The 18,966-nt window shown below is 52.5% G+C and overlaps 1 protein-coding gene across 3 annotated transcripts in view; it reads right to left on the reverse strand.

The window, feature by feature from the left end:
* The window catches only part of NECTIN1 (nectin cell adhesion molecule 1), a 97,219-nt gene that overhangs the window by 13,664 nt on the left and 64,589 nt on the right, over positions 1–18,966 (reverse strand). For all 3 annotated transcript variants that reach the window (XR_004360731.1, XM_032709531.1, XM_032709533.1), the window contains exons 6-8: positions 4,787–4,934; positions 2,750–2,837; positions 1,998–2,108 (exon numbers count right to left, since the gene is read on the reverse strand). Coding sequence is in view for 2 of the 3 variants with exons in the window: in XM_032709531.1 (XP_032565422.1) it covers positions 1,998–2,108; positions 2,750–2,837; positions 4,787–4,934 (347 nt within the window). In the remaining variant the exon portion in view is untranslated. The remainder of the gene's footprint in view (positions 1–1,997; positions 2,109–2,749; positions 2,838–4,786; positions 4,935–18,966) is intronic.

The raw sequence follows: 18,966 nt of genomic DNA on the forward strand, positions 1-18,966 counted from the left end.
ACACCCCTCAGAACCCCAGTGTGACACGAGCAGGAGGCCCCTGCAATGCTTTAGGGGTGGAAAAAAGTGATGCAGGTCACTTTTTTCCCACCAGGGAGGAGGGCAGGAGCTGGCTCCTCTGCAAAGCGTGGCTGGGCGACGTGGTGCCCACCCAGCCTGGCTGTGCTGCCTGGGAGAAATCCAGCAAAATCAGCACTCTTTGGCTGCAAAGCAACACCCTTCTCCCCCCTGCCAGTCCCAAACTTGAATAGCCTGCTGCCTGCCTGAAGGACACGGTGATTTAGCAAGGAATGGGAGCAAGCCTCAGCTCGCTCCTCCTGGGGCACGGAGCCAGGGCACGGAGCAGGTACGTGATGGGGGAGTGTGACACCCATTGCAGGGGCTGACCAGGGGACAGGGCCAACCCACAGCTGTGCCAGACCCATGCCAAGAGCAGGCAGAGCTGTGGCAGCAGTGTTTGAGTCCCCCAGACCCCACATCACCACTGCAAAGCGAGCCCTTCATGGGCCAGATGAAATGAGAGCTCCACACTCCGTCACCTCCTGGCTGAATCCACGGGTGGGGAGCAGGGAGTGCCAGGCTTGGGACGTGGAAATGCATCTTCTCAGGCCAGGATTGAGAGCAGCAAACTCTGTTCCCATGGTTACAGAGCAGCTACCCATCAGGCCCCATCTCACATCACTAACTCTGCCACTTAATTAACTGACTGCTCATTATTTCCCAAAATGAGCTCCTCCATCCTCCTGCCTGCCTGAAATCCAGCCCTCAGATGCTCTCCCAGCAGCTGCCTTGCTTTAGCACCCTGTGTTTCATTTAAAACTCAGCAAGGATTAGAAAGACCCAGGACTGAGGGAGGGCTCCAAGGGGAAGTTTTTCTTTGGGGCCACGGGCCACGCTCAGCTGGGATGAGGGAAATGGGATCACACGCACACAGCCCAGCACAGAGCTGTGCCTTCTGATTTCCAACGCCCTCGGCATCTGTCTCGCTGCAGACTTCTGCCAGCTAAAGGTCACTGGGCCCTGTCCTTCCATTATCTGCACAGGAACACCCATTAAAGGGTCATAGCAGGATGAACTGGGTTATAATGAGTTATGTTCATAAAATATTACTCCGGTGTGGGCTGGTATTTGCACAGCCTTCTCAAACAAATGGGCTCACGTTGCTGGAGCACCAGGCTGGGTGTGCAGTGCTCTGAACCATCCCTTGTGGAGGAAGAATTTGGGAGAGACCTGCAGCGTTTACATGGGGATGCCTTGTCTCCCATGGATCAAGGGGGGAGCAGCCCCATGCCACCTGGTGAGGGAGGGAGAGGATGTTGCCTGAGGCCCAGTGGTTTTCTGTTTTCTCATCCAAAAAGGACTCTCATCTTACTTGCCTTTGCATCTGACATTTCCTCCTTCAGCCTCCCTCCTTGCAAGCCTGCCTTTCCCATGTGGCTGCTAATATCTCTTCCTGACCCTTAATCTCACTGCTGCTGCTGCCTCACATTAGCATCTCCCCATCTGAGGCTCAACAAATCCACACACACACACAAAAAAAAAGGGGTTTAAAGAACTTGTTGTCAAGTGAGAGCCAGACACTGGCACGCTCTGCCCTGCAGATAATTGCTTTGTGAAGCTCTCCCTGCTGCTTCCTTCAGCTGCAAACTCTAACAGGGGCTCCTTGCAGGAGGTGAAGAGTGGCCAGGGTGGGCTTGTAGGCGTAGGTGTCATATGTGGGTAAAGGATTTGGAGTTAACAGGGGTGTTCTACTGAGGAATGAGCCATAAAGGCACAGCTCTAGGACCTGGGGAAAGGGGCAGAGGTGGGTCTCAGAGGTGGGCTGAGATCAGTGTGGAGGTTGCCTTCCTCCAGCACAGGATAATCCTGGGCTGAGAAGCTGCTCTTGGGGGTCTCTTAATTTTTAGGGTGAGAGATGCAGTGTGCAAGGCAGAGAGGCTGGGGGTGAGGGTGAGGCCAGGCAGCACCATCAGCACCCTGTCTGGCAGGGTCCTTACCAGTTTGTCAGTGTAGGGAGAGGGCTCAGGGGCTGCCATGTCATAGTATGGAGTCTGCAAGGGGAGCTTCTGGATCTCCTCCTCATGTTTCATGTTGTCCAAGTGAACAACCTGTAATAGAGGAGAGAGAAGAGGTGAGAAGGGCAAGATCTGTCCTCCAAGGTCTGTCCTCCTGTCACAGCTTGTGGCAATGTCTGTTCAGGGGGCACCACGAAGGGCAGAGCATCTCACCTCCTCCCTTGTTCCCACCATGTTATTTGCCTCCTCTTCTCTTTGTCTCATTCTCACACCCCTCACTACCACTTGTGCCGTTCAAAGTGGGGGGAGATGCTCAAAAGTCCTCACACCCAAGAGCCCACCTGAACACCAACCCCATTGGAACTCAACACCCACAAAAGGGACTGAGCAGAATCCAAATTACAGCTTTCAACGAGTGCCAGACTCTGGGAGTTCTGGGGGAACGAGTCACAGAATCAGAGAATCACAGAATCAGAGAATCACAGAATGGTTTGGGTTGGAAAACCTTAAAGATAATTTATTTCCAACCCCCAGCCACGGGCAGGGACACCTTCCACTAGAGCAGGTTGTTCACAGCCCTGTCCAACCTGGCCTTGAGAAGTCCTTCCTTTCTGCCCCTCAAACTCAGGCCATGGACTTCTTTGCTCCTGGAAACCCCATTTTCCAATTTTTAGGTACTGTGGACACTGCCTGGGATCAGTTTTCCTCTCCAGAGGAAGGCTGGGGAGGCATACCTGGATATCTTCTGGAGTCAGGTGGCTTTTCATCTCCTGTTTCCTCTTTGGTGGAGGGGCAGGTTTGTGGGATGGAGGCAAGTCAATTCTGCAGGGAAAGAAGTGTCTGATGATTAGAGAACAAGGGAGAGGGATCTGCTGCTTTGATGTGCCCTGCACCGAGGCTTTGATTGTGTTTGTCACCAAACTGCCAATATAATCATATAGATTACTCTCAGGAACTCCCCCGTGCCCTTTTCCTCACCCCAATTAGAATTGTTAATAGAAATAAACTCCCTGCTAGCATTCTGTTCCTGTTCCAAGCAAATCTCCATGTCGGATTGCGGATCCTGAGGGTGCAGCTGGGATACCCAGCTTTGGAATGGCTCAAAAACCATCCCACGGGAGGTGGGTTATTTTTATGGCTGTAAGGTACTGGGAAGTGCTAGCAAGGTTATGCCAACCCCAGTTTGGCAGCTTACCTGGAATGGCAGCCCCTGCCACAGGCTTCCCAGCAGGACTTTGGATCCTCCTCCCAGACAGGCTGTGCCACGCAGGGACATTCATCCCTGACCCCCAGTCAGGGGATCAGCTCTTGCCCCAGAGCAAAGGGATTGGCAGCCACGGTAATCCCAGCCTAGAGACTGTCTCTGCACATTCTGTTCACATGCACAGATGTGTCTAATCCTTTTACAAAACTTATTAAAACTCTGATCCACTAATTAGCCGGGTCCCCCCTCCCTCCTCTCCACCAGATCTGATGGAGATGGGCGACTTCTCTTGGCAGCCCAGTGGATTCCAGCGTGGGACCAGAGCTTATGGGTGAAGGGGAGGGTGAAAGAGCTCCCTGAGGCTCTGTAAAACATTGACTTTGTGGCTGTATAGAAAAGAAATTCTATTACCTTTTGGATCAGCTTCCACAATAGAGGCAGCACCTCAGCAGAGCAGGGCACTGTTGTGTTTCTATTCTCTGGTAAAGTGGCTCTTCCCCGAGCCTGGTGGAGGGCCATTGTGGGAAGTGGATTGTCAGAAAGCATCTCCATCACAGGGCCAGTGCTGTTGATGCAATTTCACCTCGTGGTGCTGGGTTTTTTTTTTGTTTCTGTGCCTTTTCTGTCTCTGCTCCTGCTCTCCCCACTTCTCTTCCCTCCCTTCTGCCGCTCTCCTCCGGTGCCCTCTCTCAAATGGGATTAAATGGAGCACAAAATGTGCCCAAGGTGTAACAACAATGAGCTGGGGGGTTGTGGAAGATAAAAGCAACCTCTGGGCCTTGGGCTTTCCGTGCCTCCCCTGTGAGGTAGGAGAGGAGGGAGGTGGTGGGAAGAGTGGGAAGGGAGGGAGGGGGTGCTCTGGTGAAGAGCTGGTGACAAGACAGGGCTTTTCAGAAGAGCCCAGGCTAAATGTTTCTGAAGAGGTTCATGCTGCATAAACTGACCTCCACACCACACAATTCCCTGCCTGGGATCTGAGCTGTGTGGTGCAGGGCAGAGCAAAGCAAGTACCTGTCAAAGAGGAGCCCCTGTGATGTCCTCTCTCTCTACTATTGCCAGAGTTCATACCACCCTACGTGCAAAACCAGAATGCTGAGTGGATGTGAATCCTTTCCAGACCCTTTGGGATACATTCAGAGGTGCTCAGGGTGACATCTCTGATGACAGAATGTCATCCAGCCCAATTCAAGAGCCTGAAGCCATTTCACTGAGAAAGAAAGAACAGGATCCTCTTCTACCCATGGAGGTGAGAGGGGCACTGAGCTGCTGCTATGCTACAGCATCTGGGTGAACATCACTGTGCTTCAGTTTCCACTTAAAGCTCATGGTAAGAACTCAAAAAACAGGAGAGAGAAGGATGGAAAGCACGAGGGAGCCCCAGTGAAGGGAGGAGAATCAGAGCAGTGAGCCAGGGGGTGGCAGACCCGGCAGAGACGCCAGGGAAAAATCGGCTCGCTGCCAATTTTATCTTGTGTGCAGGCAGTGGGAGGGCCAGAGGTGCTCTCTCCCACCCCAGAGCACCTGCACCACCCGTGGGCTGTGGCTCTGGGGGCGTGGGGTCACTCACAGGTCGTGGTCCGTGCCCGTGCGGTTCTTCTGCTGCCGCCGGTAGACGACGATGACGGTGACGGCCACGCCGAGGATGAGAGCGGCTGCCACGACGCCTCCCACGATGCCAATGATGCCTCCCGGGGCACTCTGAGGTAGTGGCTTGTCTGCAACACACAGGGCAGCACAGAGGAGAGGGTTAGAGCAGCACAGGGACCAGCACAGGCAGGGATTCCAGGAGCAAAGGTGCCAACTCGCCCCACCGAGGGAGACGGGTTGTGATGAAACACAGCCCTCGGAGCTCAGGAGGAACAGAAGCTGTGGCTACAACTGCAGCCCACTGTGTCCCCAGGAGTTAACCCCTTCCTTAATCCACTCTGCAATTTCCCCTTAAATCAGGTGGTTATTCCTGGATCTCTTATTCAGCCTTTGTTCAGCTCTAGAAAAAAGAGGGGTTTAGGGAACAAAGGTGCTTCCAAGCACTCAAGTGGACCTGCTACTTGATATTGCTTAACTATTTTTGAAAGCCTTCTGCTGGGCTTTGTCAAAGTGTATTCACTGAATTCATGGCACTGCCTGAAATGAAGGAGAGCCTTGTTCAAGTAGACCTTAGGAAAACTAAGGAGCAATTCATTGAGATGGAGCAGAGGCATGTGCGCCCCTAAAGCTTTCCTAAAAAGATGTCCTGAGTGCAGGATTTAGGGGTAAAGGGGAAACATATCTCATCTTGCAGTTCATCTCCTGCTTGCCCCATGGCTGGAGAGCTCTGTGACCTGGGCCAGCTCCTGGGTGACCAACATGGACCTCATTCAAAGGCAACCCATCCCATGGGCCTGATGGGAAAGCGCTTTGAAACCCGCGATAAAAGGATTTAATTTGCTCTACCTTCCAACCTAATTAAACTTGAAAACTAGCTAATTGGTACTTTGTACTTACAACTCCGGCAGTGATGAAAGGAGGAGATAATTGGAATGGAGGAAGAAGGAGGAGGAGGAGGAGGAGGAGGAAAAGAAATTCAGGGGAGGGGAGCATGACAGGGGTGAGGGAACAAGGTGCTTCACAAAACTTGTCTACCACATTTAATTTTCATACTTCTCTTAATGCCCTGGGTACTGGCTGCTCTTAGAGACCAGATGCTGGACTATATGGCCCTTATTTGTGATAATTATGGCTTTGGGTACCATAGTGTCAGCCAGGATCTCCCCTAAACCACCTGGCCGCGAGGCCACTAAATTATACCCACTTTACACGTGCAAAGGAATAAAACCAAGCTAAGTGTGGTCATAAAACATCTGCACACGCTCCTAAACCACGTAGGACAACGTACACAGGGCTTTTCAGGGTGAGCATCTGCCTCTTCCTCCCACCTCACACCCGTGGATTCAGCACTCAGATCCTGGAGCTCTGCCAGCAGCCTATTCCCAGGTCTCATCTGGCCGCCAGCCTTCCTCACCTCTCAGATTTGCAGCTGCCATCCAGGAGTGGAGTGAGGTGTGTAAACATCTCCCAGGGAACATCCCCTCCCCGGTCAATACCAGCCTGCAGAGCAGAGCCCTGCCGTGTTGGCTGTGTCGGTACAAAGCGCTCTCGGGCTGCCGGCACCACGCTGGGACAGCGCTGCCGGGGAGCAATTTACCCTGGGAATTGTTTGGACACCGATTCCCCACCCTTTCCCGGGCAAACCCGGCTTTCTCTTGCCAAGCCGTGACACCCCAGAGCGCCCACGGGGCAGCATCCCACGCTGGTCCTTAATTAAGAGCTCGGAGCTGCGTGTGTGATGCTGCAGTCACCAGAACTCGCTGCCCCCCCAAAATCCTCAGCAGTGGCAGCCACTTTTCTTCCTCTTCCCTCCTCCAAAAGCCACATTATCTCGAAAATAATATTTCTGCCTTGAGACAGCTCTCTCACAGCCCTGCTCGGGCACAGGGCTGACATGTTGCAATCCAATTCAGACTGTAAAGAATCTCCTCCCAGTCCCTTTGGCTGGGGCATTCCCAAGATGAATTGACCCCTAATGGCTCTCGGGATGGAACAGGGAACATCAGCCTCCTGCTGCTGCTGTAAATGTGTGTGTATGTGCGCGGGGGAAGGGGGTGGAAGGAGAAAGAGGGAAATAAATAAATAAGATGAATCTCCGGGAACTTGGACAGGGACCTGTGTAACAGCAGGAAGGGGCCAAGAGAATTTAGAGAGGGGCAAATACAGCCATCCTTTTGAAGAAGAGGAAGAGATAAACACAGGGCACTGGGTAAAGACAGTGAAAGAATGAAGGAGGACAAGGAGAAATTTGGGGTCTACCAGGGTCCCTCCTTCTTGCCAGGCTCTCAGAACTGGGGTATGAAGATCCTGGTGTCAGTGCCCACCCAGCTGCCTCAGCCAGGGCTGGGTGACACTGCAGGGGCAAGTCCCAAACCCTGACAGAGCCCCGGGACAGCAAACCCTGCCCCTCGTGTGCAGGATAGCCCGAGCCACCCACCCTGCAAAGGGTTGGTCGTGGCTTTGCAGGAGTCCAGGCTGGAAGCTGTGAGAGGTGCCAGGGATAATTGCTGACAATAACAGGAAACACCAGGAGACAAGGAAGATAAATGAGAGAAGAAGGTCCTGAGAGAGCAAGAAAGTGCAGAGGATAGAAGAAGAAAATGAGTAGTAGAGAGAATCCTTCCTTTCTGCTTGCTCTTCCCTCTCTATTTTTTCCCCCTTTTTAAAACCATTTTTCATCTATATCCCTCAATCTCCCCTTCCTGGGGAAGAGCTGTGTCTGATGGTTTGGAGGGCACCATCAGGGCTTTTTTGGAGGGCAGGGTGGCTGCAAGAAGGGGTGTTATAAGTCAAACAGGAGAACACCAGGAAAAGCCCCAGGAGATGATGAGAACTGGCAGATGAGGATTCGGTTACACTGACAGGGCTTTGGGGCAGCCCTGGGAAGATGTTTGCAAGGCTTGTGAATCAGGATCAGAATAAATTGGCAGGACAGCTCAGGGGCCTCCAGACAGGAGTGGGAAAAGGCTTTGCCAATTAAGAATGCAAACCCCCGTGCTCTGTGTCACGCTTGAATAATTTAAAACTCTCCAAAAAAAAAAAGTTGGTGTGAAGCAGTTGGCAGTGAGGCAGGTACCAGAGAGAACCCAAAGGGGCTGAACAAACAGCTCAGCCTTATCTGGATGTCTAAGGGCTGCTGGGAAACTCCTCGTTCCTGCTGCAAAACTGAATTAATTCACAGTATTACAATTAAGGAGAAAAGAAGGGCGTCCCACCCCCGGTCTCTTTCAGAGCTGTTTTGTTCCTTACTTTGTTCTCCCACGGCTCTTCTGGAGATGGAGGCAGACACAGGAAAGGAGGAAAAGTGGTTATCTCTCTGCAAAGCATCCTTGCCAGTCACCTGATGGTGCGTGTGTCTGGCTTTCCAAAAGTAACTGCTAACAGCTGAAGGTCTTTGTACCAACCGGATCAATTAAAGCATTTTGCGAGGTGCTGATACTGTAATTCACCACTCCCAGAGCTCAGTTAAATCACACCCAGCATTCCAGTGCTGCCCGTTGTTCCCAAAGAAGCGAGGAATGGATGGGCATGGATGTGTATCCCGAGGGGATGCATCAGGCACAGCCACAGCACACAACTGAGCGGAGTTTAATGGCACTGGCGCTGACAAACCCCTTGTCCAAACAGCCTCGGGGCTGATGGCTCTGTCTGTGAGGACTGTGATTCACTGCCAAGAGCCAGGGGAGCGTTGCTCAGCAGAGAGACAAAGGGACAGAGGCATCCACGGGAGCAGAGCCCAGGGGAGACACAGTGCAGCTGCCCAGAGCAGCAGTCAATAAAAACTGAGGGACAACAAAGGCTCGGGAGAAGCAACTTGCAGGAGAGCAAGAGAGATGCTCCCAAAGGCAACTTGCAGTGAGGCAGAGATGGATCAACTGGAAAACATCCAGACAAGGGTATGGCAGAGCAGAGGAAATGAGTCACTTGCTCTTGGTAAGGAGGGAGGGATGTGGAGGAATTTGTGAAAGGAGAGACTGTGTCTGTCACACTTTTGGAAGTGAGGTCTCTTCCCTCAGAGCTGCTTGTGTGGTTGGGACATTGGTATCGTGAAGCAGCCTGGCTGTTTTTGGGATCAAGGCTTGAGGGAGGGATATGTTACATCCGCAGCAAGGGTCTGTGCCTGCCTGGGATTGACTTTGGCTGTAAAGCTGGGATCAGACAGCTAATTCTGCCCTCCCTGCAGCGTGTGCACAGTGCCATCCAGCCTGAGCAGGTCTGTGGGAAGGAGTCTGAGCAGGCAGGAAGGCTTCATTTGGGTGAGGGGACTGGGTCTCGCACTGGGATTGGCTTTTTTCTGTTCTGACTGTCTGTCATGAACTCAGCTGCCCCAAGGAGAGCCTGAGCCCCATCTGATTGCTGATGCTCCAACCTGCCCCCCCAGGTAAATCTGGAAGCTGGGTCAGTCTCTGGGCTGTTTTACTGCAGTGAAACCAATACTTCTGAGCGAAGCCAATTGCTCAAGGAGAGCTGCACACTCTCCTCCTGTCTTTGCCCCCTCCTAAATTCAACCTGATCCCTCATTGCTTCGCAGAAAACCAGCACAGCAACACACAACACCTCTGATAAACGTTTGGCTCCAAGACCTGCCCGCATCCATAACCAGTTCCAAAGCAGGGTTCCCTTTCCATTTATCACCTCCCCACACAGAGCAAATCCCCCCCTGTTCCGTGGCTGGCTGGCCCAGGCACTCAGCCCCGTGCTGCCTTGCTCACAGACACACTGCAAATCCACGGGAAGGGATTGGGATCCCTCTCTCCTCTGCTGGCAGCTCTGAAGCCCCTCCAGCAGCCAGCCCTGCTGGAGTTAGTGCTGCCTTGGTGCTCCCCTGCCTGCACGTGTAAAACACCCCGTGCCAGAGCAATGCCAGCCCAAAGCAAGCCTGTCCCTGCCCTGGATTGTCACCCTGACCCACTGCAAGGAGTCAGCACTTGCCGGACTCTTTTCTTCCTGCTGAGCAAGACAATGAGCTCAGACGATGCATATTTATAATACACCCCACCTGACACCTTCCAGGGAGCCTGAGACAAGTTCACAGAGAGCTAAATTAAACCGAGCTGAAAAGCTTGGCAGAACAAATAGATCCCCGGTTCGGGTTTTAAAGACAAGAGCAGGATTGGCTAATTTGAGACACGCTCCAGTGGAACACACACACACACCCCCGGGCACAAGCTGGTTCCCCAGCCTCGTGATTCCCTGCCTTTGCAAAGGGTTAATGGGATGCTGCTCCCAGGAGAGCCAGAGCCAGAGCTGGTGGAACTGATAGGCCAAAGGGGAGGATGAACAGCAAGGTCCTGGGGATTTGAAAGGGATCTGAAGTCTGAGGGAGCAGAGGATTCTCTGGTGGCAGTTCCCTTCGCTGGGTATATCAAGTGAATCCCTTCCAGGGACAGCGAAGCATCCAGAGGATAAAAGGGATTAAGAAGGGAAGGACACTGCTGAGGAAGCTGTGCCAGGGGCACGGGACCTTCAGTGTGTGAGGTTGAAGTGCCCTCCTGCCCCTTCAGCAGCAGCATTTCCTGGGTCTAAAATATTCACACCCTGTGGTCCTGGCCTGGAGAGCAGAAGGGGAGCACAGCACCTCCCTCTGCTCCCACCTAAGCCCCCTCAGACCTTGCTCCAGCTCAGATCCTTCTGGAGGTGGCCAGGCTGCAAGAACCACTCATGGAAGTGCTTCCCAGCGAGGTGACCCTGCCCTGTGCAAACACAAACTCATGTTCCATGGTCGGTTTGGGGGTTGCAGCCCCACTTAACCCCCTCCAGGATCCAGTCCCAGCTCTGCTACCAAGTGCTGCTTGTGTGGTGAGAGAAAGAGGGGCAGCTGGACCTCAGCACAGGGGGGAGCAGTGATTTGGTCAGCAAAGGTGGCTGGCAGGGGTTTCTGAGCAGGAGGAGTGTCTGGGCTTCACTTGGGGACAAAAGCATCCCAAGAGCAGAGCTGAAGGAGCAGATCTCCCTATCCCTGCCTCCCAGAGACCCCTCCAGCTACAGACATTGCTCAGGACCTGATTGCTTCTGCTTTTGTGCCACCCCAGGAGCTGGAGGTGCAGCTGTTGCCCATAGAATTGGTGTGCAACAAGCTGATAATTGCACACCCAAGAGGGACACTGATTATTTCAGAGTTGCCCAAGCCTGGGTCCTTGGTGGTGTCCCACAAATCCAGCACATCCACTGGACTTTTCATGCCACTATTTACACACAGGAATTCAGAGTTAGTAACAGGTACAGCCCCTCTGTTAGGATTAGTTAGTCATTTCCACGCAAATTCCATAACCCCACCTAACTTCTACTCATGATCTTTACCTGGGCAGGGTCTTTTTTAGTATTATAATTATATAAAAGATACATTAATATTTTTTAGTGTTATAATGAGCATAGTTCAGCTGTAGGACACACGGACCTTGAGTCTTTTGCCAAGTTGGCAATGTATACATAGACATACATCAACATCTTGATTTAATACTTCCTTCCCTAATAGTTCCACGAGGTCCTTGATGCTCACTGCCCTCTGTTCTACTGACACACAACAACATTTTCATTTGCTATATCCTTAAAACTTGTTAGTTCCCAGATGTCCTTGACTCAGGCATGCTGGCTGCTGCCTGTTGCACTGATTAGGTCTCCTTTCTTGGTGATTAGGCTTGAAAGTATACGAAGATTTTACACCAGGGAACATCCTGACTTAAAACAATCTTGACATATTCCACATTTTGCAACACAGCCAGCTAAAGGTTAAACACCAAAATGAAGGCAGAGCTTCTCTTCTGCTCTGTGCCCTGATATAAGTCAGATGGAATTTTTAGAGCCTGTCACAGCTTCTCCCTGTCAGGGTGTTTGTTGATGTAACTCTCACTTACACAATCAGCCACCACACAGGCGAGTGCCAAGGCATGGCTTCGATCCTGGCACTGCCTCCTTTCCCTGGAAATCCCCCCCTCAGCACAGGCTGGGGCCACAGGGCCCCCCCAAATGGGGTGCTCACCTCCCACAGGGGCTGCAGCATCTCCCTGCAGCAAAGGGGTGCTGGGAGGGTCCTGCTTACACTGTGTGTTTGATGGGGCCAAAAGCCAGTGTCCCCAAGGGTGGTTCAACAAACAAATGCCTCTGACCCCTCTGCCTTGTCCTTTCTCCCCTCCCACGAGTGGGAATCCCTCTGCTGAGCCCCTCTGTGAATGACCTGATATGTCCCCTCTCTAATTCCTGTCCTCTGAAAACCAGAGCTGGGTATCCCCTGGGTCATTCCCAGCGTGGGTATCCCACTGTCCTGGTTCCAATCACCACATCCCCTGAAGATGCCTGACCACTCTGCTTTCCTCTGTAATTTTTCCAGTGCCAGCTGGCACTCAGGGACTGTGCAAACCACTGGCCTGTCTCTGATGAGGTTTTGGGAGAGCCTGGCAGTGTGCTGTGCGGGTCCAGCCCTCCCTGGGGTGCCTGCTTTGAAGTGGACACAGGGATGTGCTTGATATTAGTGGAGATTTCACAGACATTCCAGCAAAGGCAATTGCTTTGCCATTCACCAAGGGCAGGGACCAGCCTCCTCCCTCTCCCCTCCTGCAGGAAGCAGCAGCCACAGCCATCCTTGGTGAAACAGCATCTGCTTAAGCAGCTACTGGCTGCAAAGGCATGTCTGGAATGTGGCTTTAGCCCCTGGTGACCTCCCCTTGCTGTGCTTCCAGTGGCCACTACCCAGGATGGGGCTGGGATGCAGCAGTGGGAGCAGGGTGTTAACCCCATGGGGTCCAGCAGAGAGGAGGCTCCTGCAGAGGAGCTGTTGAGGTGGGAATTCCACTAAAGACACCTCTTACTGGGCTGGTTTTTCTTCTCTGTGCCACTCTAGCAAAAGAGGGGGCAAACATGACCTCGTTGCCTCTAACCCACCTGTCCAAACCCAGCCCAAACCTCACCTGGCCTCTCTCCATCCCACTTGGCCAACCCCACAGACACCCCCTGCCTTCCTGCAACCTGCAGCTCAGTGCAGCAGGATGGGCAGTGCCCCAGCCTGGTTTTGGGGGAGAAGACGAGCCCTGGAGAAGAAGGGAAGTGTTATCTGATATTTCCTCAGCCTCCCAGCCCTTAATTTTAGTTCTGCTTCATTTCCTTGCGGCTCGGCAGAGTAATGAACAATCAAATCCCTTTAGTAATTTATTTCTTCTGCTGTACAGTTTCGAGGAGGTGATGACACTTGAAATTGCCTCTCCTGGAGGGATGAAGGGGCCAGATCCCAAACCCTGTTACACCAGAGCGTGTCTCTCTCGATCTCAGCAGCCTGCTGGAGCTGCCCAGAGCACAGTGTGGTCCCAAATCCATGTTTAGCCAGAGATACAGCCTTGCTCCCTTGATGAGTCCATTAAGGTCATGCTATTACAAGCAGCCACCAGATGAATTCTGTCAGATAGAAGGTACAGGAACTCAGACAGCTCAGACTCTCATCATTTGCGTTAATAGAGTTAATTTGCTCAACAATCTCCAGCAGCTCTCCCGGGAACATCTCACTCTGCCTGGGCTGTGCTCTGGGTTGTGTTTGTCTCCTGCTGCCTTTGGGGTGCTCACAGCACTGGGCAGCGTGTCCTGGCTGTCTCCAAAGGATGAGCTCCCCTCCCGTTTGCATCCATGCCCAGGAACACAGGATGTGAGGAGGAATTGCTCTGCCCCTCTGTCACCCCAAAGTGCCTCGATGGTTGTGCAAAGGGAAAGGTGGGCAGGGCTGCAGTTCTCCTCTGCAGCTCTCCACAGAGCAGGGAGGGCTCTGTGCCTCTTCACACCCCCCTTCCCTTCTCTCCTCTCCCACAGCTTCCCAAACACCCCTGAGACCTGCTGCAGGCTGGCCAAAAGGATGACTTCAGCCTCCTGGAAAAGGGAGGGACCTGCCAGACGTGTGAGAAGGAAGCTGTTGGATGCTCCTGTGGCTCTGACCTGGACTCTGATGCTGCTGTCCCTCACACCTCCCTTCCTGACAGGCAGTGCTGAGGGTCACATCTGCTTCTCCCAAGCCAGGACTGTCCCTGTGCCTACCCTGGCTGAGGAGGTGCAGAAAATCCCTGGCTGCCCCTGATCTCCAGGACAGGGACACAATGCAAAGGCAACTCAGACTTCACATTCCTGACCCTTTTCCTGATTTCTCCCTCCCCTTCGTGGCACTGAAAGACTCCTAGCACACCTTCCCTCCTAACTTCCTAAAGGATGCAACCCCCAGTATTGAGCCATGTAACCTCACCCAGCAGGGTGTTTGTCAGCCTGCACACAGGGAGCTTCCCCCAGCTCCAGTATGGATCAAATGGAAAAGCTGGAAAGAGCCATCAGTCAGTAGGACACAGAAGCTGTGAAGGACACAGGCTATTGATACAAAAGCCAGGCTCACCCTGGGGAGCACAACAGGAATAAACAAAATCCCTGCAGTGCTCCAGAGGCACTTCAGCAGATGGGTATGGTCAAGAGGCCTGTAATGATTCAGAAAAGGCAGAAGGTTTGAATAACTATTCATGATCCGTCTCTGGAGACCAACACACATTTGTTTGTGGCTTCTGAGATGACAAAACAATTTCCTCATGTTTGAGGATGACAAGAGTGAGGAGCTTGCTGGACACCATCTCCTTGGATACTCCACTTACTGTAAGCAAACAGAGAGGTTGAAAGACTTAGATGACAAGACTCCAAACTCAGAGCTGTTGGTTTTTACTATTTGTTAAAATAGTTCAGTTCTAGAAGGTTAAATTCTAGCAGAATGGAAGAGGACACAGAGAAAGACTTGAATCCTACAGGGTGATTTCCTGGCAGCAAAGAGAAAGCAAACACAGGCTCCAGTTAATAAAGAATTAAAAGGAGGGAACATAATCAATGCCAGTCTGCAAGGTTCATGGGAAATGGGTCTTGTCAGTCAAACACAATGTCATTTTTTGCCTACTAAACCAGTCATCTCATCAAATAAGTGTAGAGATGGGATAGAAAATAGATTTAGAATGGCTGACTGACAGGTGTCAGGGGTTGTCAAGAGGGAGTTGAACGGAGAGTCCCAGAGGCTGCCAGAGCTGATCAGTCCCAAGGTCACACTGGAAGCCAGGACAAGCCTTCCCCAGCTCTAAATCTCTCTCTCCCCACCCGAATCCCCTGCTGGGTGTCAGCCCTTTTGGCTCAGAGGGGAGGTGACCCCTCTCTGGCACAGGGAGGATGGTGGCACTTGAGGGAAGAGCATCCTGGGGAGGGGAGAGGGGTCCCAAAGGCTCTGTGGGGAGTGCAGAGCTGCCTGTGCACATCCCTTCAGTCAGGGCCAGGCTCCACACGTCCTCCTCCTCATCTCCCCCTGTTCTGTTGCTCAGGTAACACTTTCAAGGCAGGTCCTCCAAGCAAAATTTTAGGTCAGCTATAATTGGGAAACCTCACGTGGAGCCATAAAACATCAGTTAATATGCTGGAACTATCTAGTTAAATGCCAATTATAAAACCCCATAAGCTCCTCAACTCAAATATATTAATAACATAATTAAACATTTATTGCTTATGCAAATTAAAAGTTAAGTTAATCGGACGGCAACGAAAACCCCGGGAAGTGACCATTTAAATAACTAATTTCTATTTAATTGTGATTCCTCCCTGTTACAAAGCCCTGCCCCCCCCCATGCCATCATTCCTGGAGTGTTTACTTGAGCCATTCCAACTTGGCATTCCCACTCTGGCATCCATTCATCACTGCAGACAGCTGCAGCATTCATCCCAACAGCTGGCAGCAGCTGCACGGGGTGCCCCTCTTCTGCACACTGGGGGAATTATTGGGCCTTGGGATGAGTGTTCCGTGCTGGGATCAGCCCCTTGGCTGGACAGAGCTGCCAGTAGCCCATTAGTATTGTAAGGTGGCCACTGGAAGGGCTGGGAGCTCCAGGACAGTGGGATGAGGCTGGGAGGTGGGGAATGCGAGCAAAGCCACATGGATGGGGTGTTCCCCCCCTCCATCCCTCCCTTCCTCCAAGCCACAGGCAGTCAGTTCGACCTGACAGGTGTGGAGCTGGCAGTTTTCCTTTCCAAACTGAGAGGTAAACAGGCTGCTGGCAGGAGTCTGGGAGGAACAGAGGGATAGAGGAGAGATGGAAACATTCCTGCAGCCTCTCTCCGTGGGGTGGCTCGTGGGCAGGCACAGGGAGGGAAGGGTTGGCTTTGCAAAGCCCCGAGTGCAGCTGGGACTCAGGTGTGAGGGTAGGAAAGGGACTGATGAAGAGGAGAAACCCCCTCCTCTCACAGCTCCTCAAAGGGATCCCTCTGATCTCTAAAGATCTGATCCCTGTTCACCCCCGGAGCTCCCTGGCAAACCCCAGCACGGTGTTTTCTGCAGAAAGAGCATTTAGTCCCTCTTTGCATGAAACCATTTTCTTCCCCAAACTCCAAACCCTTCAGACAAAAAAAAAAAAACAAACCCTGCCTGCTTCCTGCCAGGACCTGGGTTTGGGCCAGCAGTTGTGAAATCTGCAGGGGAGGGAGCGTCCCTAACTCACCTTGAGCAGGGCTCAGTCAGACGAGGCCACCTCACCTCAGCTGCTGAGGGTGAGTGAGCAGCTCCGATGGCAGGTATCCCTAAATCACTGCCTTTCAATAATTCAGCCCCTGGAGGGTGATACAACATTTTTAACCTACATTTCAGGTGAAAATGTAAGCACGGCCATGCCTGACTCCCGGATTGCTGCTCGCTAGTATGTAAAATTTCAGCAGTGCAACACACATCCATTTTTAATTTTTCTTTTTTTTTTTTTTTTTTTTACAGGCTGATCCTTGTTCTGCAAACACTGTCTAAGAGCCAGCCTGCATCCAGACACGACTGGGGAGGCTGTGAAATGCCTTGTTTGGAGGAGGAGGAGGAGGAGGAGTGAACCAGCCCCCAGCACTGAGGGCATGTGAGGCTCACCAGCACTTCTCGGTGTCACAGGTCCCCCAGCTGGAATACATTTGCATAAAGCAATTTCCTCTAACAAATATGTTCATACAAATCAAACCCAAGATTGCAAATAATATGAAACCACGAAAAAGAAGAAAACAAAAACCAAACAAACCCTAATCAAACATATTTTGCTGCAAGTAATTCACCAGCACTGGAAGTTTTTCTCAGTCCAATTTATCCAGCGGTAGCTCGAGGAGATTTAATGGGGTGTGTGACCTTGTGTGCTCTGGCTTGAACTTGAGCAGGGCTTGCCTCTCACCTCACAAGGAATTTGGGATTGAAGGTCGTATATTTCTGAACTGACCTGTTTCCAGTGCCCCTGAGCCCCCACCCCCTCACAGCCAGCCTGGTTTAACATCTCCCAATTAAACTGACTTTTCCTCTGTCTGCTGGAGCCTTTTGGCTCTGGCACTTCCAGTTCTGAGCCTGCCACGCATGTGGATCCCTGGGACATCCATCTGGTTTGGCTGTCATGCAAGGCACTAATCCCAGGTGTCTGTGCCCAGGGATATTGGGCAAGTTACCTGGAAATCCCCTGATTACACTGGGCTTTATCTCACTCTCACTCCCCACAAATCCCTCTCAGGCCACATTCATCTGAATGGGCAGAAATAATAACTCCATTGTAGTCAGAAAAGTTGGATGTGCTTGCACCAGATGGTGACCTGGCTCTGTACCTCCACCACGGACATTCCAGCCCTGAACTCTGCTTACACCTCCCAGCTCCAGGGAGGGAAATCCCACCGTGTTCACTCTGGTCTGGACCCTCTGCTGCTGGACCACGCTCAGCACGGGGCACACAGCAAACACAACCCCCTGGTTCATCTCCTCCTGCCCTGTTCCAGCTCCTCCCCTGACTCTCAGCTGATCCTCAGGGCTCTGAAGTCACTTTTGGGGCCAGCAGTGCTCGCCTGCAGAGATGTGGCTTGGAGAAGGGATCCAAGCCACGCTGCCATTTCTCCACGGGCCGCATGCACTGCTGGCATTCCCCCCACCCCAACGTGTTTCTGGTTTGTTCCAGAGAAACACAATACTTGGGGGCACTGCATGGGACTCTGTTCCTGCTGTGTTCAGCCCTCTGCAACCTGAGCTGCTGAGAAGAGGCCCCGTGCCATGGGTTTTATCCATCATCGCTCAACTCTAAGACACGGTCTGGGAAATCAGCGCAGCATTTCCCAAGGGCTCATCCCAGCAGGACCACGGGCAAAGACAGCCCCTCTTATCCTTCTTCCCATCTTAGACCCGGCTCCCCAGCGCTCCTTTTGTTTCTCTCCCACCCCCAAACTTGGCTGGAGTGGCTGAGCCAGCTGCTGGGATCTGGTTCTGTGGGACGGTGCCCCTCAGCATCGCTGCCGTGGTCGCTCTGAAAGGCTGAGCTGAAGCAAAGCTCCACTTCCAACATTTTGCCTGGCTAAGGTGAGCTGGCAGATGGGAAAACGAGAGGGGTAAAATATGTGGACAGAAGGATACAGCCCAAACAGCAGTCACGTCTCCCTTGGACAGGTTGAAGCCTCCCAACAGGAGTGTCCCTGCCTTTCCCTCCCGTTGCACCTGAGGAAAGCATTCCCAAGGCTCTCTTTCACCCCTTCCAAAGGGAGGTGCCCAGCACACTCCCTTCTGAGCAGCAGGACTGAGAACTGGCTCCAACAGCAGCACAGGGTTTGGAGGAGCCTCCTGCCAGGCAGCAGCACACAGGGCATCGATCACCATCCTCCTGCCAGGCAGCACATGGGGCACTGATCACCAGCCTGGAATCAGCCTCCTGCTGCTCTGGCACAGCCTCCACTCCTGCTGACAGGGAACGAACAATCTGCACCAACCCACTCCTTCCCAGCCTGATCCTGAACACTTCCCTCTCCATCCAGCTCATGGAGACCAGTTCAAATTCAAATTCGGGCCGGTGCCTTTCTCCCTTTCTCTCTGTTGATGGATCAGATCTGGTTCAGATCTCCAGCACATCACCCACGTGCTGAAGTTGGGTGCAAAAATCCCTTTCCAGAGCCATGGAGCAGTGTGTGTTGGTATCAGAGCAGGGACAGCACGCACGCTCCCTCTGATCTCCTGCTCTCCTCGTCTCTCCCTCCCTTGCAAAAGCCTGGCCTTGATCTTTGGGAACAAGGCTGCCTTTGTAGCATCTCTTCACAGCCAGGAAGCTGGGGAGGAAAGGAGAAAGGCAAACTGTTCTTGCCCGTGCAGAGATGAGTGATGGAGACACAGAGATGCCTGATCTCCCCTCCCAG

Source organism: Chiroxiphia lanceolata, chromosome 23 (assembly GCF_009829145.1).
Source record: "Chiroxiphia lanceolata isolate bChiLan1 chromosome 23, bChiLan1.pri, whole genome shotgun sequence".
NCBI lineage: Eukaryota > Metazoa > Chordata > Aves > Passeriformes > Pipridae > Chiroxiphia > Chiroxiphia lanceolata.